Here is a 26,013-nt window from a genome sequence, read left to right as displayed (position 1 = left end):
CTGGAGTGGAAAGCCTCATCATGGGGGCAGAAGTGGAGAAATTGAGAAAAAGGGATAGCATCCTTACAAGAGACAGGGTGGGAGGAGCTGTAATCATAGCTGTGAGCATCAGTGCGTTTGTAGAAGATGTCAATGGATAAGGAATCTCCTAAGATGTAGACGGAAAGATCAAGGAAGGAGAGAGAGGTGTCAGAGATAGTCCAAGTGAATTGGAGAGCTGGGTGAAAATTAGTATTGACATTTATGAAACTGTCGAGCTCCGCACGGTACAAGAGGTGGCATCGATGCAGTTGTCGATATGATGGAGAAAGAGTTAAAGAATGGGGCCAGTGTAGGCTTGGAACAGATATTGTTCAACGTAGCCAATAAAGAGGCAGGCATAGCTGGGGCCCATGCAAGTGCCCATAGCTACACCCTTGATCTGTAGGAAGTGAGAGGAATCGAAAGTGAAGTATTTAAGGGTGAGAACAAGTTCAGCCAGGTCGAGGAGAGTGTTAATGGAAGGGGACTGGTTCTGTCTCTGGTCAAGAAAGAAGCGGAGGGTGGTAAGGCCGTCATGATGGGGAATGGAGGTATATAGGGACTGGACGTCTATGGTGAAGATGAAGTTGTGCGTGCTGGAGAACTTAAAGCTATGGAAGAGTTGGAGAGCGTGTGATGTGTCACAGACATAGGTGGGAAGGGATTGGATCGGGGGGACAGGATATGAGCTCCTTGGGGCTCTTGCTCCACAGGGCTTGTATCCTCCTACCTGGATTGGTGCCACCTCTTGTACCTGCATGGAACTCGACAGTTTCATAAATTTCGCCACTAATTTTCACCCAGCTTTCCAATTCACTTGGACTATATCTGACACCTTTCCCTCCTTCCTTAATCTTTCTGTCTCCATCTCAGTAGATATCTTATCCACTGACATCTTCTACAAACCCACTGACGCCCACAGCTACCTCAATTACAGCTCCTCCCACCCTATCTCTTGCAAGGATGCTTTCCCTTTTTCTCAATTTCTCTGCCTCTGCTGCATCTGCTCCCATGATGAGGTTTTCCACTCTAGGACATCCAAGATGTCCAACTTCCTTTCGAACCGGGTCCTTTCCCCCCCCCCCCCCCCCAACTGTGGTCAAGAGAGCTTGCACCCATATCTCTGCTATTTCCTGCACCTCTGCTCTCACCCCCACACCTCCCAGACTCAATAGGGACAGGGTTCACCTTGCCTTCACATTTCATCCCACCAGCCTACATATCCAACACATCATTCTTCGCCACTTCGGCCATCTCCAACGGGACCCCACCACCAAGCATATCTTCCCCTCCCCACCCCTTTCTGCCTTTTGCAGGGACCGCGCTCTCTGTGACTGCCTGGCTCACTCTTCCTTTATACCACACCCCCCAAATCCCACTCCCACCACTGGAAACTTTCCACTTCCCCTGCTATAGGTGCAACACCTGCCCCTACACCACCTCCAATACCTCCATCCAGGGACCCAGACAGTCCTTTCAAGTGAGACAGATTCATCTGCACCTCCCTCGACATCATCTACTGCATTCAGTGCTCCGTGTGGCCTCCTCTACAGTGGTGAGACTAAATGCAGACTAGGTGACCGTTTCAATGAACACCTGCGCTCTGTCCATAACCGTGACCTGCATCTTCATCGCCAGTCACTTCAACTCCCCCTCCTACACTATCACTGATATATCAGTCCTCGGCCTCCTTCACTGCCAGGAGGTCCGAGCACAAACTGGAGGAAGAGCAGCTCATTTTCCGTCTTGGAACCTTGCAGCCTGATGGCATGAACATTGAATTCTCCCACTTTAGGTAATCCCCACCCCCCCCCCCCCCACACCCCCACTTCCCCACAACACCCACCCCCACCATGCTTTTTCTCTTCCCTTTCCCACTCTTTTTCTACCTTTTTTTGTTTTCCTCTCTCCTTACCTTTGGCCCATCCCCCCAGTGGATCTGTTCTCCCCTCCTCCCCTGCACTATCTCTTACCTGCATCTGCTGTCACCACCTTGTGCCCACCCTGCCTCCCCTTTTCTGTCCACCTATCACTGCTCTGCCTTTCCCTCCTATATATTGGGCTTCCCCTTTTCCTATCTTCAGTCCTAAAGAAGGGTCCTGACCCAAAACATTGACTGTTTGCTTTTCTCCACAGATGCTTCCTGCCCTGCTGAGTTCCTCCAGCATCATCGTGTTTTTCAACAACTGTATTTCCTGCCTTCAGAAGGAAAATAAAACTCGCCCATTCTCCCTTTCCCAGGATCTTAAATCACTTAACATCTAATAGTTGTTTTTTTTTTGTTTGGTGCCTTTAGTTGAGTAGAATATTTTTGGGGGTTGTTAGGAGGAAGGAAGAGTTATGGGTATCCTATGCTTCTATGGGAGAGTTTTAATTTTGCACTCGGGGAGCTTGAAAGCATTGTGGATGCCAATATGGAAAATTGATCTGAAGTGCTTGAGCCAGGAAAGTAAATAATGATTGTGAAATTGGATTGCTGATAAGCTTACTTTTTTTAAAATATGAGGAATATGAAAATATACTTCACCTCATCCATTTGATACCTGTAGTTCAATGTGTCCTTAAACTGCAAGGTTGGGTGCTAATCAAGATTATGTTGCTTTCAATACACTAGATAATTGTTAGTAAATAATTAGGAGTGTATAAACAAGAATCAGATAAGATGACAGAATTGGTTAAGGGAGTCAGTAGGGGTACAATATTAGGTATTGAAAAAGAAAGAGATGGTGGTGATGTTTGTTTTTCAGATTGCAGGAAAGTATGCTTTCTTCTGCAGTGGGGGGTGGGGTGCTGCCATCTGGTCTTCTACATGTTTTCAAAATTCACAGGTGAAAGATAGTGAAGAGGTTAGTCATAGACTTAAGCAGGGAATAAGCACTGATGAAATGGAAGTTGAAATTTAAATGCCTCGCTGTTGGAACCTGTGGAAGGAAGACCAAATGTTGAAGAGGTAGAATTGAGTATCAGCAGAATGTACATGTGGAAACCAACCTGATCTTTCCCTCCATAGAGAATTCTCTTGCTGTTTTAGGATACTTGCCTTGCCACAGGTGAATATAAATATTTTGCTGTTCAGTGTTTTCAAAAATGCAGCTTCCAAAATTAAGAGTTTGGAAGTCTAATTTTACATCTGCACAATATGTCTGCATACTGTAGCTTCATACAAATATCCAGAAAAAATATCTTGAACTGGTAAAAGATCAATGCACACAATATCCCATGATCAGGGTACTATCCATGCTTGGACTAGCAAGTGGTGGGGAGTTAGAGTCAGAGTCGTACACCACAGAAGCAGAACAGTCCAACTTGTCCATGCTGACTGTATTGCCTAGCGAGCTGGTCCCATCTGCCCATGTTTGGCCCTTAGCCCTTTAAACCTCTCCTATCCATGTACTTACCTAGATGGCTTTTGAATGTTGCTAATACACCTGCCTCAACCACTGTTTCTGGCAGCTTATTCCAAATACACACCACCCTTTATGTGAAGAAGCTGCCCCTGATATCCCTTTTAAATCTCTCACCTCTGATCTTAAACCTATGTCCTCTTTTTAGCACCTCCCTCCCTAGGAAAAAGACTATGTGCTTTCACCCTGTCTATTCCCCTCTGCTCACCCCTCAATCTCCTACATTCCAGGGAATAATGTCCTAGTCTATGCAACATCTCCTTGTCACTTAGGCCCCCACATCCAGGCAACATCCTGGTAAATCTTTTCTGCACTCTTTCTAGTTTAATGACATCTTTCCTATAACAGGGTGACCAAAATTACACAATATTCCAAGTGCGGCCTCAATGCCTTATATAACTGCAACATAACTTCCCAACTCCTAGACTCAGTGCCCTGACTGATGAAGGCCAGCGTGCCAAATGCCTTCTTCACCACCCTACCTACCTGTGACACTGCTGTCAGCAAACTATGTGCTTGCACTACTAGGTCCCTCTGTTCCATAATGCTCCCCAGAGCCCTACCATTCACTGTAAAGTTCTACCCTGGTTTGATCTCCCAAAATGCAATACCTCACAGTTATCTGGCTTGAAAGCCATTTGCCAGTCCTCAGCCCACATACCTAGCTGATTAAGATCTCCCTATAGTTTTTTCATAACCTTCTACACTATCTACAACACCAACTATTTTAGTATCATCTGCAAACTTGCTAACGATGCCTTGTACATTCATGTCCAAATTGTTTATATAAATTACAAACAAAACGGTCACAACACCGACCCCTGTGTCACACCATGAGACACAGGCCTCCAGTCTGAGAAGCAGCCCTCGACCAACACCCTCTGATTCCTACCACTGAGCCAATTATGAATCCAATCTATCTCCCCCTGAATCCCATGCGATCTAACCTTCCAGACTATGAGGGACCTTGTCAAAGGCCTTGCTAAAGTCCACATAGACAACAACTACTGCCCTACCCTCATTTACCCTCTTAGTTACCTCCTCAAAGAACTCTGAGATTTGACAGACACAATTTCCCACACACAAAGCCATGCTGACTACTGTCCTAAATAGACCATATCTCTCCAAACATTGGTAGATCCTGTCCCTCGGAATGATCCCACCACCGATATCAGACTCACTGGCCTGTAGTTTTCTGGCTTGTTTTTGCTACCCTTTTTCAACAATGGTATCACATTAGCCAATCTCCACTCCTCCAGTACCTTGCCTGTGGCCAAAGATGAAGCAAAAATCTCTGCAAGGTCCTCCATAATTTCTTCTCTAGCTTCCCACAAGGTCCAAGAATGCACTAAGTCAGGCCCAAGGGATTTATCCACCTTAATGCACTTTAAGTAGTCTTTGTACAAGGTAAGTGTAAGCTGGTAATCATTCCAAGCAAGAAGGTGTCTTAATCTGCTCTTTGACCTTCAATCTGTGACTCCTCCATAATCATCGGAATCATCTTCAATAATACTCGAGGCTTGCCATTATAGGACATAGAAGTTAGATTGATTATTTATTTGATGGCACGTATGATTATGTAATGTAAAAACTACAAGAAGTCATGCTGTTTTAGGATACGTACTTTGTCTATGACTGAGAAAGGCAAGTCTGTAATTATACAATACACAGCATTTATAACAGTTCATACCCCAAATGAAATTCTTTCCACTATATTTCATGTCATACTACCAACATATCCTTCTGTTCATTTATCCATTGTGTACTTGAGATTCATCTGTTATTTTCCTCAGTTTTTCATCTGGTATCACATTCCATATTCTAAGCACTCTGATGAAATATGTATTTATTGAGTTCCTTATTTGATTTGAAGCCAAGAAAAAAAAATTGCTGGAGATATTCAGCAGGTCATGCAGCATCTGACCTTTCATCAGCTCTCCTAAGTCTATTACATTGAAACCTACTCTCTTCTGTTGATATTTACCTTAACATTTCCTGTATCTATACATAAACACTTTCTGAGTAAAGGTAACGATGTTTGTAATATTGGTGAAGACTTGTTGACCAGGAAGCAACTAAACTCTGTGTGTAGATTTATGTGGTTTGATATTGGACATCATAAAATATAGTCCTAAAAATACTTTATTTTTTTCCTCCCCCACCACAGAGGCAAGCTAACAGCAGCAGTTCACCCAGCCTGTTGAGTGATTGTGCCAAAGCCTATGCTTGTGCAGGACATGGTAAGATAATGTTTATTGTAATTCAATAGTGTTCATTTAAACAAAAATATTCTATTGCAGCTAAAAACGAGCAGCTGGAGGAACTCTGTGGATCAGGCAGCATCTGTGGAGGGAAATTTGACAGTTGGTGTTTTGGATTAAGACCCTTCATCTGGACTAAAAGAATAGCAGGGAGGTGGCCAGTATAAAGACCATAAGACATAGGAGTAGAATTAGGCCATTCACCCCTTTGAGCCTGCTCTGCCATTTGATCATGGCTAACTTATTTTTCTCTCTCAACCCCATTCTCCTGCCTTCTCCCCGTAACCTTTGATGCCCTTATTATTCGAGAACCTATCAACCTCCACTTTAAATATATCCAGTGACTTGGCCTCAACAGCCGTCTGTGGCAATGAATTCCACAGATTCACCACCCCCTTGCTGAAGAAATTCCTCCTCATCTTTGTTCTAAAGTTGATGTCCTTCTGTTCTGAGGTTGTGCCCTCCGGTCCTAGACTCTCCCACTACTGGAAACATCCTCTCTACGTCCACTCTATCCAGGCCTTTCAATATTCGGTAGGTTTCAATGAGATCCCTCCTCATCCTTCTAAACTCCAGCAAGTGCTGGCCCAGAGCCATCAAACAGTCCTTGTACGTTAACCCTTTCATTCCTGGGATCATTCTTGTGAACCTCCTTTGGACCCTCTTCAATGCCAGCACATCCTTCCTTAGATATGGGGCCCAAAACTGCTCTCAATACTCCAAGTATGGTCTGACCAACATCTTGTAAAGCCTCAGCATTACATCCTTGCTTTTATATTCTAGTTCTTTCGAAATGAATGCTAGCATTGCATTTGCCTTCCTTACTACTGACTCAATCTGCAAGTTAACCTTTAGGGAATCCTGCACTAGGACTCCCAAGTCCCTTTGCACCTCCGACTTCTGAATTTGCTCCCCATTTAGAAAATAGTCTATGCCTTTATTCCTTCTACCAAAGTGCATGACCGGACACTTCCCTACACTGTATTCCATCTGTCTGTCCAAGTCCTTCTGCAGATTCCTGGCTTCCTCAACACTACCTGCCCTTCCACCTATCTTTGTATCATCTGTAAATTGGCCATGAAGCCATCAATTCCGTCATCTAGATCATTAACATATAACACAAAAAGTTAGAGGTGAGGGGGAGGGTGGGTCAAGAGCTGTCAAGCTATAGGTGGATCCAGGTGATGAGTTGATTGGCAGATGGAATTGGGTGGGAGAAGGGTGAAGAGGCAACAAAGCGCTGTAGATTATGGAATCTGATAAGAAAGGTAGGTGAAGAGGAACCAAATAAGGGAGGTATGGTAGGCAGATATCTGAATTCGTTCCCTGTTTTAGGAAATAGTCTATGCCTTTATTCTTTCTACCAAAGTGCATGACTGGACACTTTTTTAAGAAGGGACCCAGTGGGAGTACTGTGCAGGTAGATAGGTAGGTGGGGGAGGGGAAAGAAACTGGGTGATAGGGGACTGCGAGGGAAGGGTTTGGAAAGAAGGGTGTGTGTGAGAGAGACCCGGGTAGATCAGAAGGAGAGGGAAAGGGACAGAGGGGGAGCAGATTACCTGAAATTTGAGAACTCGTGTTGGGTTGTAGACTACCCAGGCAGAATATGAGGTGCTGTTCTTGTAGTTTGCATTTGTCCTCATCCTGGAGGTGGAGAAGGCTGAGGACAGACAGGTCAGTGTGGGAAGGAGAATTAAAATGACTTACAATTGGGAGCTCCAGATGGCTATTGCAGACAGTGCAGGCCAGGCGCTTGGCAAAGCGGTTGTCTAGACTGCACTTGTTCTCACTGATGTGGAGGACACCACATTGAAAACATCGAATGCAATAAATGAGGTTGGAGCATGTGCATGTGAATCTCTGCCTCACCTGGAAGTGCTGTTTAGGTCCCTGGATGGAGGTAAGGGAGGAGGAGTAAGAGACAGGTATTGCATCTGTCAACCATTGAGGGGGGAGGGGGAAGCCATGTTTCCTGAAAAAGGTAGATATCTTAATTGTCCTGAGTGGAAAGTGTCTGGGGATGGATGAGTAAACCAGGAGTCAGAGAGAATGGTCCCTGTGGAGAGCAGAAAGCAGTGGGGAGGGAAAGGTGTGACTGGTGGATCACATTGTAGCTAGTGGAAATGTCAAAGAATGATGTACTGGATGCAGAGGCTGGTGGGGTGAAAGGTAAGGACCAAGGGAATCCCTGTTCTATCTAGGAGAAGGTGGGGTGAGAGCAGAAGTGCGGGTAAGGGCCCTGTCAACCATTGAGGGGGGAGGGGGAAGCCACATTTCCTGAAAAAGGTAGATATCTTAATTGTCCTGAGTGGAAAGCCTCATTTTGAGAACAGGTGTGGAGGAGAAGGAGAAACTGAGAGAAAGGAATGGTGTCCTTACAAGAGACAGTGGGAGGAGGTGTAGTCTAGGAAGCTCTGGGAGTCAGATGGTTTGCACTAAATGTCAGTAGATAGTTTGCCTCCTGAGATGGAGAAAGAGATCAAGAAAGGGGAGAGAGGTGTTGGAAATAGTCCAACTATACCTGAGAGCAGTATAGACGTTAGAAGTGAAGTTGATGAAATTAATGAGTTGCACGTGAGTGTAGGAGGCAGCACCAGTGCAGTCAATGATAAGGGGAGAAAGACTTTGGGGGTGGTGGCAGAATAAGTTTGGGACAAAGAATTCTCCTCGTAGCCAACAAAAAGGCAGGCGTAGCTAGGGCACATATGAGTGCCCATGGCTACACCTTTGATTTGTAAAAAATGAGAAGAACCAAAAGAGACATTGTTAAGTGTAAGAGCAACTTCTGCAGGTGAAGGAGAATGTTAGTAGAGGGGGACTGGTTTGATCGATGTTCGAGAAAGAAATGGAGAGACTTAAGGTCTTCCTGATGGGGAATGGATGTCCATGGTAAAGATGAGGCAGTGGGGTCTAGGGAATTGGAAGGTGTTAAAATGGTGGAATATGTGAGGTGTCCTGGATGTCAGTGGGGACACTGTGGGAGTCGGGGGGGGGGGGGGGCAGTGGTTGGAAACAAGATAGTCAAGATATGATGGGATAGAGTTCAGTGGTGCAAGAGCAAGCAAAAAACATTTGGGCTTACCAGGACAGTCCTATTTGTGAATCAGGGGTGGGAGATAGAAATGGGCAGTAAGGGGTTGGGAAATAGTGAGATCTGTGATGGTATGTGAGACAGAGGCCTGATGATCGTTAATGGGATCATGGTCTGGTGTAGGTATGAGGAGGTGTCTGAGAGCTGTCGACTAACCTCTGCAAGGTAGAGGTCAGTCTCTGCCAAACCTTAACAGCACCATCCTTGTCTGTTGGTTTGAGATTGGGATTGGTGTGGAGTGAGCGAGAGAGCTGCAACGTTTGGTGGGGGATGAGGTTGGGACTGGAGTGAAGGGAGTGGAGAAGTCAAGAAGGTTGATGTTGTGTCAGCAGTTGGAAATGAAAAGGTAGCGAGAAGGTAAAGGCTAGAAGGAGGTGTCCAGGAGGAAGAGGAGTGTTGGAGATGGGAGAAAGGGTCAGCAGTGGGGGGTAAAGACTCATTGCCAAGAATATATGCTGAAATGACGGAGAAGAGAGCTGGACATCATGCCGGGCCTGGAAGCTTGCTGTTGACCACAACCCTCCAACTTTGTCAAGGTAGAATTCTCTTGACACACTACCACCTAGTGATGCAAGCCACATGACCATTTAGAAAGACAGAGAGACAGCTTGCTTTGGGATCAGCCATCTCGATTTAGTCATCTATTACTGTTATTGTTAATTTATCAAAGAATTTTGGATTGTTGTGCCAGTATTCCAGAGTTTGTGGTAAGACCATTTGTTACTCTGGGATAAGGTAAAGCTTAAAATTACTTCACTATTTCACTAACACAAAAAAGTAAAGGGATTGAAATCCCACACATTGTAAAAAGTTAATTTTCAGTACCACAGACAATGCTAGAAAACTGCATGTGAAATAGATCTCCACTGGAATGGACGGGTTCTCACTCTTTTCATTTTTGATGTTTGTATAAATGCAGATAAGTAGAAACAACTTCATGCCTTTCTGTATGGTAGGTCTTGGTAAAATGTAGATTTTGGAGAGTAATTACTGATTACTTCATTTAACTGTGCCTTGTGCGGGGAATGCTGTCAGTTTCAGTATTTTTCGTTCTGCTTGCAAAATTAATCCTATTATGTTAAAGTTTCTGTTGAAGTTGTATGTTGGTTCTGTATGTGAAATAACTAAAGTAAGTTAGATGAAGATATGAACATTACCCATCAGTAATATTATCAGCACTTTAGTCAGACAAAACGTGATGACTTTATATCACTGTCAGCAGTAAGACAGTATTCTGAGTATTTTTTATGGCCTATTGATGCTGACCAAAACGTAGTATGTCAGCATGACCCCTTGTCCACGAAGGAAGAATGAATTGAGTTGTATTCAGAGCAAAATTCTTTACTTTGATAAAAATTGACCAATTGAAAGTATCAGATGACTAGCAGAGAGTGCCCAAATCCAAGCTTCCTAACTGTCATGGGTCTACACCCCAAGTGGTAGAGAGTCAGGGGAATTCTACCTTTCAGAGGTGGAGGGTGTGGTCAAAAGAAGGCAGAAGTGACACTCTGCAAATTAAAGACTCAAACTATATTATAAATGATAGAGCATGTTGCCAAACAATGTTGCCTTTGGAGACATCTTGAAAGAAAGCTTCAATAATCTTTTAAAACTGTACGAGAGCTCTAGGGAGTGTTCTTGATGCTTGATATTGCCATTGCCTCACAATAAAACATATTTTTGAGAGGACTTGGAGAACTCCATTTGGGATCTGGTAGATATAATAGAAAGTAAGAACATAGAAACTAGGAGGAGGAGTAGGCCAACTGACCCCTCAAGCCTGCACCACCTTTTTTTTATGATCGTGGCTGCTCTGCCCCAGGTCTCATTTTCTCTTCTGTGCTAGTTACCCTTGGACCTCAATTCCCTGATCTTTCAAAAATATCTTGCAGCTGTCCATGTTTTGCACTTCCTATCATCTATGTAGGGTATTTAACTAAGCTGTTTAGGTCATTTTTGTTTTACCCAATCAAAAATAATTCCTAAGATGGGCATCCTTCTTAGCATTTGTTATTTCACATTCTTTTGCAAGTTCCATATAATACACATCACTATCATATAGTTCTTGCATCACTGTAATTTCCCTGGAGATTTTTTTTTCCCTGTGTAATTTTCCCATTAGTTGGCTGCACCTAGTATTGTAATGGGACCTCAGTTGTTTCTTAACTCAGTTTCCTAATTTAGTCATGTGGCTTGCCACCTTTTAAAGGACAGCTGGAGAATGTCATGAATTGCTGACCTTGTCAGCAGTGCCCATATCCCCTGAATGAATAATTAAAAAAGAAATGCTAATTAATTTCTAATCTAAGCACTGATCTTTTTTTTCTTGCAGATCAACTAAATTTACATGCCTCATTGTTCAGTGATTTCTCTAGCCTCAACATCTCCCAAAGGAGAAAGGTAGGCAATTTGGCTATGATTTTAAACTACTAAGTGACTTTATTTAAGATAATTGCTTAATTTTTTTTTTCTTTTCCTTGCATTTCTATACCTCATTTTTCAATCATTCCAACAGAATTTCCTTTCCTCAGCCTTTGTGGATGATAATGAAAGTTGTACGTGAAAGCATCTTTGAGCCAAGATGATGAATAAGGAATCTCTGAGTTTTGCAACTTTTATAGTTTACAGTGTCAGTTTGTTTAGATAGGAGAAAGCAAAAGAATTCATGAACCTCTAACAGAAAGACAGGAATCTAATTTGGATATTAACAAAAACCATGGCACCAAAATGCAATTTATTCTATGAAGTACTGAGTTGCACTTTTCTACAGGACCATATATTCTTTTAGGGTTTTTTATTTTTGACCTAGTAATCACTAATATTTGTTTTATTGCAGTTACTTGTGCAAAATAAATCATTGATTATTCTCTTGGCTATGTTTGTCAGCAATGTTGTTTTCTTGAACTTCCGGTGGCTTTTTAATTAATCATTCCTGGTTTAATGTAGCTGGTGTCTATAACGTGGTGTTCCTTTGTTGGAACTGAAATGGCCATAATAACTACGTTAAGCAGTTCAAAAAAATTCTCTTCATCTTGGGATTGAGATAATTAATATAGCACAGTGTTTGGTATATAGGGCTGTTTGAACTTGTTGATCAGATTGCTATTGCTTTTTATTCACTCCCACAGTTGTCTATTAATTCATGATTTTCACAGTTACATAGAGCATGGAAAGTGCAGCACAGGAACAAGCCCTTTGGCCCACCATGTTTGTACTGACCACGATGCCAAAATAAACTAAACTATCTGCTTGCACGTGATCCATATCCCTCCATTCCCTGCATGTTCACATACCTGTCTAAATGCTGCTTAAATGCCACTATCATGTCTGCTACCACCACCATCCCTAGCAGCACGTTCCAGGCACCTACCACTTTTCCCCTCTCCTTGTAGCTAATACTCTTTAATCCAGGCAACATCCTGATGAGCCTCTCCTGCATCATCTTCAAAGCCTCCACATCCTTCCTGTAATGGGACAACTAGAACTGCACACAGTACTCCAAATGTGACCTAAGCAAAGTTTTATACAACTGCAACATGACTTCCTGACTAACGTCGGGAAGTCACGTTGGTGACTCCTGACTTCATCGGTATACCTTACTGCCCTGACCAATAAAGGCAAGCATGCCATAAAGCCGCCTTTACCACCCTATCTACTTGTGTTGCCGCTTCCAGGGAGCTATGAATTTGGACCTCAAGATCCCTCTATCAATGCTCCTAAGGGTCCTGCTGTTCACTATATACTTTCCCCTTACATTTGATCAACGAAAGTGCATTACTTCACACTTGCCCAGAGTAAACTCCATCTGCCATTTTTTGCACCCATATCTGCAACTGATCTATATCCTGCTGTATCCTTGACAACCTTTTTCACTTTCCACAACTCCACCAATTTTTGTGTTGTCTGCAACTTAGTAATCAGCCCATCTATATTTTTGTCCAAGTCATTTATGTACATCCCAAACAACAGAGATCCTAGCACTGATCCCTGTGGAACACCACAGGTCACAGACCTTCAGTCAGAATCACACCCTCCACCACTACCCTCTGACTTTTATGGCCAAGGCAGTTTTGAACCTAATCTGCCAAATCACCATGGATCCCTTGCATCTTAATCTTCTGGATCAGCCTGCAATGAGGGATTTTGTCAAATGCCTTACTAAATTCCACGTTGACAACATCCACTGTCCTTCCCACATCAATCATATTTGTGTCACCTCCTCAAAAAAAAACTCAATCAAGTTTGTAAGATGTGACTTGCCTCGCACAAAGCCATGCTGACTATCCCTAATAAGCCCATGCTTTTCCAAATGTAAGTAAATCCTATCCCTAAGGATCCTCTCCAATAGCTTCCCTACCACTAATGCGAGGCTCACTGACCTATAATTTCCTGGATTACCCTTTTTGCCCTTCTTAAACTAAGGGACAACATTGGCTACTCCTCAATCCTCTGGGACCTCACCTGTGGCTGGAGAGGATACAAAAATTTTTGTCAAGGTCTCAGCAATCTCCTCTCTTAATAACCTAGGAAAGATCCCATCAGGCCCTGCGGACATCCACCTTAATGTTATTCAATAGACCCACCTTCTTGATCTCAACGTGCCTTAGATCATTAGCATAGCCACACTGATCTCACTATCCTCTGTGTCCTCTTTGGTGAATACCAATGCAAAGTACTCGTTCAATACCTTACCCACATCCTCTGGCTCCAAGCATAAACTTTCACCTGTATTGTTGAGTGGTCCTACTTACTCTTTAGCTACCCTCTTGTTTTTAATGTAGATATGAAATACCTTTGGATTTTCTTTAATCCTATTCGCCAAGGACATTTCATGGACCCTTGTGGTCCTCCTAATTCCTTGCTTGAGTTCTTTCCTGCTTTCTTTATCTTCCTTAAGAATCCTGTCTGATTTTTAGCTTCCTACATCTTACAAATGCTTCCTTTTACTTTTAACTAAATTTACAACATCTCTCAGTATCCAAGGTTCCTGAACCTTGCCATCCATGTCTTTCCTCCTTACTGGAACATGCCAGTCATGAATTCTGATCAGCTAGTTTTTAAATGACACCCACATGCCAGATGTGGACTTGCCCAATAACAGCTACTCCCAATATACTCTCCCTAACTCCTGCCTGATAATGTTGTAATTTGCCTTCCCCTAATTTAGCACTTTCCTTATTCATACCTATCTTAAAACTTGGAGTTATGATCACTGTTCCCAAAATGCTCTCCCACCGAAACCCCAATCACCTGACCAGGCTCATTTCCCAGTACAAAGTCTAGTATGGCGTCTCCTCTAGTTGGACTACCTACATACTGTTTCAAGAAACCCTCTTTGCACCTGACAAATTCTGCCCTGTCTAAGCTACTTGCACTAAGGAAGTCCCAGTCAATATTAGGGAAGTTAAAGTCACCCACTACAACAACTTTTGTTGCTTTTACATTTTTCCATAATCTGCTAACATATCTCTTCTGCCATCTCCTGGTGGCTCTTGGGAGGTCTATATATAACCCCACAAGAATGATTGCACCTCTTTCTTATTTTAGATTACCTACTCATATTGCCTCAGTGAATGAGGCCTCCAGCATGTTCTCTCTGAACGTAGCTGTGACATTCTCCCCCTTGAGGAATGCAACTCCACCAGCTCTTTTGCATCCCTCTATTTTGCATCTAAAACATTGAAGCCATGAAATGCTGAACTGCCAGTCCTGTCCCTCTCTTAACGAAGTCTCTGTAATGGCCACAACATCATAGTTCCATGCACTGATCCAGGCTCTAGGTTTATCTGCCTTCCCCATAATATTCCATACATTGAAATAAACACACCAGCTCATCAGTCCCACTGTGTTCACATACTTGGCCCTGCCTGTCTTTCCTCTCAGGCCTAACCCCTACCTTCCCCTTGATCCCTCCACCTGCTGATCTGTTGCTCTGGTTCTCATGTATACATTATAGGAGAATTTACTGAAGTATTTCCTGCACTGCTTGTCAATAGTTCTATCACATGCAAAGTAGTAATGCTTTGTTGAAAAGTCTTAAAGTTATTCTTGTAACTATTGGCAAAAGTTACTTTGTGCATGAAAATTTAGACATATTCAAAATAGTCTCAAGCAACACAAAAAATCTCTGCTCTTTGGTAAGTGGATTGAATTTAATAGCTAGTAAAGTGGCTTAAAATGTAAAGCAGTACTTTATCTTTAGTCCAATTTTAGTGGAATTCCTAGAGGGGGCTGAACAAGATGTCTTTAAAATCTCATAGCACTGACCACTGGGACAATTAATATATGTGACCATGTGCCTTCCAGACCATAGGTGTGATCTTAATAAATTGCATCCTCCTATAAATTGTTTTCGTTAACATGATTATGGCTCCCTGATCCATTTCTCACTCATAATTAAGCCAACATTAAGATGATGGACCCAAGTCAAAGAAATTTTAATTTCTTCCCAGAAGGATGGAATTTGCATAAAATTGCAGAAAAATAAAATAGTGTATTAGCTAATCTTTTATTGATTTAGTTGATTTCCATTGCCATATGCAGTTGTTTAGCCAAAGAATTACTGACCTTTTACTTATGGATATTTGAGAAAGGGGTTGGACGTTGTGTTAATATCAACAGAATTGATGGTTGGAGCCTTAGCTTTTTAGTGTGTAAAGTTTATTTTGATATTGAAACTAATTGTGGTTGACTTCTGCAGTTAATGAATTTACCTGTCATTGATCTGTTTCCCTTGCTACCATATTGAAAATGTTCATTGTTGTAGCATCCATATCCACAGGGAGGTGAAAATTCCATACTTTTACTACCCATTGTGGAAAAAGAACTTGTCTTCGCATCCTAGTTTTAGTTTGAAGATTGTACCCTTTTGTTTCATGTCAAAGGAAGTATGTTCTCTGTAGGTATTCTGGTGAATTTTATTTCATTTTACAATGCTTTCAGCCACCAAATTTAAGGGAATGCAGCATGTTCTTGTAATTTAACTGTTACGCCCTGGTATTATTCATGGTTCACAATTCTAGTATAAAGATGCCCAAGATTTTCCTTATCCTGCTCAAGGGGGGTACTCTGGAACTAGAGGCTCTGATATTCTCCTATGCATGAGAACCAAGACATCTTGTTTGGTAGAATGAACCATTATTCCAAGTTCTTCCAGCATCTGGAAATCAAAGTGGAAGGGAGAGATCTGCCAGGGTTAGGTTGCTCCAATTTTGAAGCCATTGAGAAAGGTAGATGAAAGCAAGTGAGGTTAGCCTGGTGATGGGCTGAGGCAGAGGACTGGAAGGTTGGGCTGGTAAGGTAATGTGGAAGTAGCTGAAGTTTGGACAGTTAGATGATGGGCAAGCATGATGAAGTGGAGATGGGGTGGGACAATTCTGAGCACGGGGTGGTGAGATCAGTCTGGCCAGGTGACAGAGATCTAGTGGTTGATGGAAGCAGTTAGCAGTGATGGCAAGTCAAAAAAGGCGCCTACTTGAAACAAAATGAATGTCTTAAAGACTCCTGCAATGGCTTAGGTGAGGTTTAACTCTTTAACACTGAACCAGGCTTGAACTCTCTGATCAAAACTTGCTTCATTGTGCTTGTGAGCTTTGCATGCATGATAGAATGTTGTCTTTACCATCAGACAAAGATTGAATGCTTTTGTTGTCACTAGTGCATGGAGGTGACTGGGCATGTGCTAGAGTGTCATGTGCACGTAAGTGCCTGCAATAATTTTGGCCATCTGTCTAAATTAGCCCATAAAATACACACACTTTGGCACCCTTGTTCCAACATTTAAATGACCTTTCCTGAGTTGTGACAAAGCGAAATGCAATTTTAGAGATGGGATCTAACCAATGATCTGTATAATGTAAGAAAAACTTGCACTTATTTTATTCCACCTAATTTTTAATTGGTATTTTTGGTTATAATTGTAGAAGTGCACAAATTTTTACTGATGCGTGCACATGGACTGGTGCTGTGGTGTTAATGATTTCTTACCATTTAGAAAATGTTAAAATTTGGAAATGAAAAAGGCAGGGTGGGTGATGGTGATAGTCCCGAAAAAGCAGCTATATTATTGGATAGAATAAAAAGGGGAAATTGTACCAAAGGTAACAAATACAGTGATTATTCACACTTGCTGAACAATTCAGATTATCAGAAGTAATTTGGAAGACATTCAGGACAATTTCCTGGAGCAGTTTATCTTGGCGCCAACCAAGGACATTTCTTTTATGTAATCATCCTGGGTTTATGAATAATATCATGGTAAATGATTCTCAAGAGACCATACTCTGAAAGAATTTCATGTTGACTAGAGAGTGCAATGCTTAAGTCTTAAATTTAAAGTCAATTACATAGATATGCGATACAAGTTAGATAAGACAGATACGTTCAATTTAATAGGCAAGAGAATAGATTAGATTGCAAAAGCTGAAAGAAATAATGTCAAAACTTTTTTGAATATACATTCGCCCCATTATAGGAACGATGTGGAGGTTGTAGAAAAGGTGCAGAAGAGATTTACCAGAATGCTGCCTGGATTAGAGGGTATGAGCTATAAGGTCAGGTTGGACAAACTTGAGTCGCTCTCCTTAGACCATTCAAGGCTGAGGGGAAACCTTATAGAGGTTTTTAAAATTATGAGAGGCATAGGTAGGATAGACAGTCAGAAAATGTTCCCCAGGGTAGGAATGTCAAACACCAGAGGACATGCTTTTAAGGTTGGGGTTGGGGCGGGGGAGGGGGGGGGTGAAGTTTAAAGGTGATGTGGGGGCATTTTTTTTTACACAGAGTGGTAGATGCCTGGAATGGGTTACCAGGGGTAGTAGTGGAATCGGGCAGTTTGTAAGAGGCTTTTAGATAGACTAATGAATATGAAAGGAATGGAGGCATATGGGTGATAAACAGGAAGAGGACATTTAGTATAAATTGGCATCAAGGTCGGCACAACGTCGTGGGCGCAATGGCCTGTCCATTGCTGTATTGTTCTATGTTCAATTGAGAAATAAAATCTCCCTGGAAAAAGTAAGGAAAAATTAGTGAATAAAGAACTTGAAGTATTAGACTTCCTCTTTTTAACAAAAAGGATTGCAATGTTGCCAAGAAAAGTAATTTGTAAGGTTTTACAATATTTGGTCAATGATTTGACCTGACACTGTTTTAGTAATAGCAGTTAGATTTATTTATTCATACAAAACTAAGGCACACAAGACTGAAGGGAGAGACAAAATAGATTTTAATTTGTATCACCTGTTTCAGCATTCACTAAAAGCACGCCTGTAATGTTTATTGAGTTCATCTCTTGTGAATGCATTTCAGTTATCCACAGCCAGCACTTGCTTCTTCCTGCGTGACTGAAAGGAGAGAAGTTGGACTCCAGACGGCACTGGTGCCTTTCAACTACCAAAAGCTGTGTTTTTGCTACCAAATCTTTTCACTGAAATAGCCAAATGAGTGAGAACATTGGACTATTCAGAAAGTAATTTCATCGTCAAGTCTTTTCGTGAACCATTATTTGTATTGGGTTCTCGCTTCTAGTTATTTGCAGACAGGGAGCTCTATCACATCCCGCGATACCGAGCCTTAGGTTTTTATAAAGAGCTGGCCTGACCCAAATGTGAAATTTCCTTGATACCCAACCCTACGTATGTGGTAAAGTGCCATTGGCGTCTACTTGGGTGGTCAGGCTATTTTTCCTCTATAGTACACTTTGCACACACATCTGAGGAATCATACATTCTTGATTCAGTTTGTATAATGAAACATCCATAGGCAGTCAGCTTTCTAGGAGCAATTGGAAGCACTGTGCCACACATGCTTCAGGGTCAAGCAAAGTACTAATTAAACTCCTACAATCAATGTGAAGGGAGTAAATTTGAAACATTATTTATTCACATTTATGCACAGTTTTGTTTAGTTGAGTATTTTTAGAATTTAGTTTTTAGTTACAGTATTTTTTATTTTCTTCCATCTTTTCCAGGAGTTGAAACTTCAGATTGATCCTCTCTTTTTAGTTAGCATTAAATTAGCCAAATATGAAGCTGCTGAATGAATTTAGTAATTCACGTTAGCCCTGACCCTAATGAATTTCTGACTTGGTTATTCAATGATTAAAATGCTGGTTTCATGTTGATAACTGCTTGCATCTTTCATTAAGAAAAGAAATTGCTGTGAGAAATTTAAGGAACACCTTTATTGAATGTATCAATGATTGATTGGGAGCAATAATTAAAGAATGTAATGATTGACTTGTTTTATTTATTAACTCTGTCTTTACAAATCCATTGGTCTTTTGTTCACAACCTGTGGGCTAGATAAAGCTGTTCTGAGGTTATATGTTTGACACTCCTAAAATAGAAACTATATTTCTTTCCTTCCTGTCTCTTGGTATAATGTGCTTAGGAATGCTTGATGTTAACACTTACATTATATAACTGCTCCTCAATTCTTGAACAAGCATGTATTATAGAAATTGAAACTTAATTTTGACATTACAACTTAGGAAGTCATATGAAGGGTCTTGGTCCAAAACTTCAACTGTCCATTTCCCTCCACAGATGTTGTCTTGCCTGCTGAGTTTCTCCAGCAGCTTGTTTTTTTTGCTTGCAAAATCACTTGTTCTTGATGTGTGCCTGCCTTACCATTCAGTTGACATGTGATTTGTTTCCTTCACAAAATTCATTCACACAAGATAAGCACTTGCAGAGTTAGGCTCAATAGTTTCATTGCACCTGACTGCTGATTTCCTAAATATACTTCATTACCATTTGAGTTTGGTTTGGGAATAAGGAAGACACATAGTAATGGAATCTATAGTATTGAATTTCAGAGTAAATTTTTGATTACTTAAGTGGTGTGATTAATAATATTGATCCTTGAAACCTATTTTAAAATTGTATTTTGCTTGTGAACAGAATGTTCTATCTATCGCTTTACTTGCATGGTGAATGAATAAACAAAATTCAAGTATCCCATGGAGGTTTTAGAGAGAATTTCAATTTTTTCTTGGGCTACTAAGGAATGTCTCCAGGTAGCAATTCATGTTCTATCTCTCCAGCAGTCATGTTTTCTTAACCTTGTATAAAGTAACTCGTTTTCCTTTAGTAATTACAGTAATATATTGAGGAAGATTTTCATTCAGTGTTTAGAATGTTACAAAAATACAGAAAAGATTTTCAAAGCGATGTGGTTGCACCAATCTTAATGTTCCCTTCGTTTTAGTACCACAGGTTTAAATTACAAATAGCAATTAGCGTAAAACAAAATTAACCAAAATAAACATAAAACCTAAACATTAGGTGCTAACTAATCACTAAGGCAGCCAGATAGACTTGTAACTTTATATTTGTCCATTTTTCTCCCCTTCATTGAAATTGTTTACGTTTACAGAGCTTGCACATGTAAAGAGAAAACTTGAGTTTCTGTTATGAAGTGAAACAGTACTTTCATTATATAATACTCTCGTTTTGCTGTTTCTCTTATCTTCTTGACTTGGTCTTCATTTAGTTTCCACCTTTGTTTTTCGTTTGACTTCTCTTGCCTTGATTATGTGCTATAAGTAGAAAACAATCAGTTTGATGCTTAAACTCTTTGCTATAATCCAATTTATTAAGTATTTTAAAAGATGTTTGATACTTTGAAGTGTGCACAGGAGTGGAACCTCTTGTTGATTGAGTTTATATGAAAGGGCTTGTTTTATATTTACTTTCCCTTTCTGAAATTATTTTTTCTTGCTATAAACATTTGCAATGCTGTAAAATTTGAATGTTAGGTTAGTGCTAGGTGGTGGACTTTATAGCTCTTGTGTGAATAATTGCATAGAATATTGTTTTATTGCCAGACACCAAATCCAGCTGCAAGTGAGTTCATCCCAAAAGGAGGATCAACCCCAAGGCTAAGTTCTGTGTCCCAGTCCAACATGTCTGCCTTTTCACCAGCCTTATTCTCTCATCCATCCTTGGGCAGTCCATCAGCAGCTGGCCTAGCCCCAGGTAAGCTTCCAGTGATTCAGTGGGTATCTAAACAGCTCTTCTGTACTTCATAAATTTTACTCATTTTTGAAATAAAAGACAACAAACTTCAATATCAGTGTGAAAGGAGAAAATGTTGCTGAGAAATGTTGGCTAATGCATTAACAGCTGAATGCAACATTCCCCAGTTAGGAAGAACCTATTTGGATAGCTTAATTTAAATAAACATCAAAAATTCAGTACTTAATCAATCTTGCATTTACATTTGGTAGGGATAAGCATCTAGGACCTAATGCTGTGGTAAAGTAAGTTGGTTCCTCATTTATGGTATAATAATTTGGCTAGAATAGTGTATCAAATGTAAGCATTCAAAAAAAAACTGCAGTTTCTGGAAATCCTGAAGTTTAAAAAAAAATTAGAAATAATCAGCAGGTCAGGCAGCATCAATGCAAAGAGAAACAGAATTGATGTTTCAGGTTGATGACCCTCCATCAGAACTTCATCTGATGCTGTCTGACCAGATTGTTTTCTGCATTTTCTGTTTTTAATTATGCTGTTTTCATTTTGGGATCTAATTTTGTTCACAAAACTGTTTATACAGATGGACATAATGTAAACATGTCGTTCTTTTATTTTCATCTATTTATCTCTATAGTGTTGGTGTGAGAGAAATGGTGGTGGGGTGGGGAGTGCCTACCCTGATCCTTGGGTACTCTTGTTTAAAATTTTGCATCTTTGAATATTTGAAGGCAGATCATGCTTGCTTGTGAAGCTGCCTGTTGTTGGAAAATACTCCTGGCACATCCCCAACTTTGATGGTATAGTCCAATATGTGAGTGCTGAAGAAAAGGTTGAAGCATTTGCTACCATTATCAACCAGAAGTGTCAAATAGATGATCCTCCTTAGTTTTCACCTGAGTTCCCTGCTGTCATAGAAGCCAGTCTTCAGCCACTTCCGTTAATGTGATATCAAGAAACAGCTGAGAGCATAGGATACAACAAAGTCCACAAGACCAGACAACATCCCATCTGTAGTCCTGAAGACCTGCACTCTAGACCTAGCTGCTCCTCCAGTTGAATTGTTCCAGTACAATTACAACGTTGGCACCTACCTGACAATGTGAAAAGTTGCTTTGGCATGTCCTGTTCACAAGAAAACAGAACAAATTCAGTCTGGCTAATTACTGATTGGTGACTATACTCTCAACCTTCTGCAAAGTGATGATTATCATTAACACTACTATCAAATGGCAATTACTCACCAGTGCCCAGTTTGCGTTTCACCAGGACCACTGGGCTCCAGCCTTCATTGTAGTCTGAATTACAGGGGTGAGCTGAAGGTGACTGCCCTTGGTCACATATTGCTGTGTTGTCAAGTGTGGCATCTAGGTTCCCTCATAAAACTGAAGTAATAGGCATCAAAGGGAAAACACTCAAATAGTTGGGAGTCCTGCCTCTCACAAAAATCAATCATTTCAGCCCCAGGACATCACTGCAGAAGTTCCTCAGGGCACCTTCTTAAGGCCCAGCCTTCTTTACCTACTTCATCAATGATCTTTATAAGCTCACAAGTGAGGATGTTTGCTAATGATTGCACAATGTTCAATTCCATTTGTAATTTTTTTTTGCATGCAAGACTTAGACAACATTTCAGGCATAACATTTTGTGCCACAAAAATGCCAAACAATGAACATCTTCAATGAGAAGCCTAACTATCAACCCTTGACATTCAATGGTGTTAACATCACTGAATTTCACAGTCAATAACCTTGGAGTAACCAGTCACCAGAACTTCAACTGAATGAGCCACTAACAACCATAGTGGCAAGAGCAGGTCAAAGGCTGGGTATCCGCAGTAGTGACTTGCTTACTGATGAGGCCTTTCCACCAAGTACAGAGCACAAGTCAAGCATGAATGAGCACATTGCAAACAACTTCAAGGAACCATCTGCCTTCCTAGATGTGCATTCCCTCCACCACCAACGCACAGTGGCTGCAGAGTACACTTTCTACAAAATGTACTGTAGTTACTTGCACAGGCTATCTTGACAGTTTGTCTCGAGTCTGTTGCTCTACAACCAAGAAAGGCAAGGGTTTCAGATGCATACAAGCACCACCACCTGGACATTTCCCCTTGAAGTTGCACACCATTCTGACTTGGAAGTAGATCACCAGTCCTCCTCCTCTGCTGGGTTTAATCCTGGAAGTCCCTGTCCAACAGTGCTTTGAGAGTACCTTCTAGTAGGGCTATGGTGGTTCCAGTGGGCAGCTTGCCACCAGCTTCTCAAAGGATATTATGGTTGGGCAATAAACGGTGATCCCAAAAATGGATATATTTTACATATATCAAAAAAAAATTAGTATGCTCAAGCTTCACTGGTTTCAACAAGCTGACAGTAACTATCAAGTGAACGACCCTTCCTGCAAAGAGTTAATGGGTTTGAATTTAAAATTTGTATTCTATTCCCCCATGGCTTTGCTTCTTCCTATTTCTGTAATTTCCTACAGTGCTATAACCCTCTTAGAAATTTGCATTTCTCCAACTAACTTGAATATTCCTAACTTTCTTTTCCCCACTGTTAGTGGCTTGTGTCTTCAGCTATTTGGGCCCCAGCTCAGGAATTCAGCCCCTCCCCAGTATCTAAAACCTTTCCAATGCTCCTCATTTAAGGCACTCAAAATCTTTCTCTCTGATCAATCTTTTAGTCACCCTCTCTCCTTTTGCAAAATTTATTTTAGTCTGAATACACTTCTTTGGATGTTTTGCTATCTCAAAAATGCTGTTGAAGGAGAATGAAGAAAAATTAGCAGTCTGATGGAATGATAACATCTCTCCAAGAGGAGAAATTTGGAATATGTTGTAATAAGCCTGATTCATCTAGCCTTGATGGCTCTAAAATCTCTGACTGAACATCTCAAAAATTGAAAGAAATTGATCAGTTCATACATTTGAGTTTCAAACAGCATATAAGAGTTTTTCTTTAAGATCCCGGCAAATAACTGGATCTGCAGATAAGTCTTCCTGTCTCTTTTCCAGTTGGAAGACCATGTATTCTGGCTCTGCACAAGATGCATTTTTACTGTAAAGTAATCTTTATTGTCTCTTTTGAATGGAAGAGATTCATGTGTGCTTTGCTAAATTCTGTGGAGAGTACTTTAAAAGTGATTCTGTTTGATTTCCTGTTTTAACATGTATGTGATTTGAGCATGACTGAGAAGATTTTTGTTGCATTTCATCTCCAGTTAGACCTATTGGTATCAAAAGGTGATATTTACAGTGGAGATTTTCTGGTTCAGCACCAGAGAAATAGAAAACCTTCCATATTTGTTTTTCTTTTTCCTGTCACTTTTCTCCTTTCTTCTCCTGAAGGAGTTGACTTGTAGGGGTGTGGTTCTTCCAGCACCTCACCCAGGTGGCCAGTATACATGTGTGAACCTTGAATGAATGTTGACAGACTATCTGATCATGGGAGGATCAATAATAAGAAGCTGGAGCTGAGGCCTATTTGTAGCATCACTTTCGCAATGCTGGCTGCAATCCACTTTCACTGCACAGACTACGGATTGAATCTGGGACCTTCTTGGATTGACTGGCTTAGGTACGCACTGGAAAATCTTCCTGAACCATCAGGGGCACTGTATTCTCTCTTTACCCTCATGCACAGGAGTCAGACAAAGAAAATAATTGGGATCAAGACTATTGCCCAGAATGGTCTAATTTTATTCAGTTCTGTGGAATATGAAAGTTTCATTGTAAACCAGATAATTGGTTCAGCAACTTCCTTTTCTACCTCAATCTTATAGAACAGAAAAATGTTTATGAATTTAGATATTTCAGTCAAAATGTATTTTTTTGCAGAATTTTGTTGAAATATGCCAGTACACATTATTTGTGGTATTTTTTTTTGCAAGTGACTTCTCAGTAGTACATGTTTCACTTTTGGATTTTGTTCATTTAAGCTGTCATTGTCTTGGTTGAATTGTCGCTCTGATTAAATCCCTTTTTGGTCTAGACTGGAGATCTTTAAGCATGGGCTGCTTCCTAATGACTTAGCCAGTGGCCTAATGGCAGCCTTAGAAGAGTATCAGGTCACATTCGGGTATTTTGAAGGGGCATGTTTCCTTCAGGAAATTTTCAATTTTTTGCATTTGAAGGTGATAGAATTCCCTACTTTTAATAGAAAATAAAATTGGTTAGCAAAAATTTTGTCCATTTCAGGTTTCTATTTTGCTCCATTTTTAGTTTCAGAAGGAATTGCTGAAAAGCATCTTTCACTGATGTTGTGAAACAAAATGGACCTCCGTTCAATGTCCTTTTCTTTAAGGACCTGTTACCTAATTTCAATTACCATTTTATTCAATGTTACTGTTAAATGATCCATGTTCTATTCATCATGTTTTTTTTCTCCACATACTTAAATATGATTCTGACCTAATTTTTAAAAACAAATTTAAATAGCTTAATTTGTGGCTGAGCAGAACTTGAGTCTTCCATCATTATTACTAAATTCAAGTTCCATAAAAGCAGTGGATAATGGGAGGCTAGTACCTCCACCAATACAAAGACTGATCTGAGAAGCACCATAATCTACAATGAATCAACATTTCTAAAGTTATTATATAGCCTCAGTATATTTAGCTCGTTTCATAAATTGACTTGAAGATGATTTAGTTTTATTTCTAACACATGTGGCATCTTGTATCTGGGTAGCCATAGCAATGTGAGCCATCAGCAGCAAGATTGTATTCCACCACAATTTGTAATTCATGATTTGGCATATCCCTCGTTCTACTGCTGTCACACTATAGGACCAAACATGGTTCAAAGAGTGTGGAAGGTCATAGTGGGTGCAACAGTGAGCATACCTGTTGATATGCCAACCTGATAAAGTAGGAATCAAGCCACATGCTTGTGAAATAGAAAAATCAGCATGCAGTAGATCACACAACCAACAGATTAGATCAAAGTTCTATGTCTACCTGTATATGGTGGTTAATGGGAAGAGGAGGCTTCATGAATATTCCCAACTTCAAAGATGCTGGAGTACAGAATTTGAGTACAAAAGACAAGGCTAAAGTATTCACATCTATCTTGAACCCAAAATGATGATCAGTCTCAGATCCACCTCCACAGAAGCCAGTCCTGCAACCAGTTCAATTTACTCCACATATTGTAAAGAAGCAACTAAGGGTAGTAGATATAACAAATATTTTGACAGCAGACAAATCTGGCTCTTGCATTGAAAACCTGAACTCTAGACTGGCTGAGCTTCGA

At 40.8% G+C, this 26,013-nt stretch overlaps 1 protein-coding gene across 1 annotated transcript in view; it reads left to right on the top strand.

Annotated features, from left to right (window-relative positions):
* pan3 (poly(A) specific ribonuclease subunit PAN3) overlaps positions 1 to 26,013 on the top strand; it is an 85,983-nt gene that overhangs the window by 11,583 nt on the left and 48,387 nt on the right. Inside the window, exons 3-5 of the mRNA XM_052026078.1 lie at positions 5,593 to 5,665; positions 11,110 to 11,177; positions 20,608 to 20,758. Coding sequence (XP_051882038.1) covers positions 5,593 to 5,665; positions 11,110 to 11,177; positions 20,608 to 20,758 — 292 coding nt within the window. The remainder of the gene's footprint in view (positions 1 to 5,592; positions 5,666 to 11,109; positions 11,178 to 20,607; positions 20,759 to 26,013) is intronic.

The sequence above is a fragment of the Pristis pectinata genome, chromosome 11 (genome assembly GCF_009764475.1).
Source record: "Pristis pectinata isolate sPriPec2 chromosome 11, sPriPec2.1.pri, whole genome shotgun sequence".
Taxonomy (NCBI): domain Eukaryota; kingdom Metazoa; phylum Chordata; class Chondrichthyes; order Rhinopristiformes; family Pristidae; genus Pristis; species Pristis pectinata.
The sequence above is the reverse complement of the archived record's forward strand: the minus strand, read 5'-3'. Positions and strand labels throughout refer to the sequence as shown.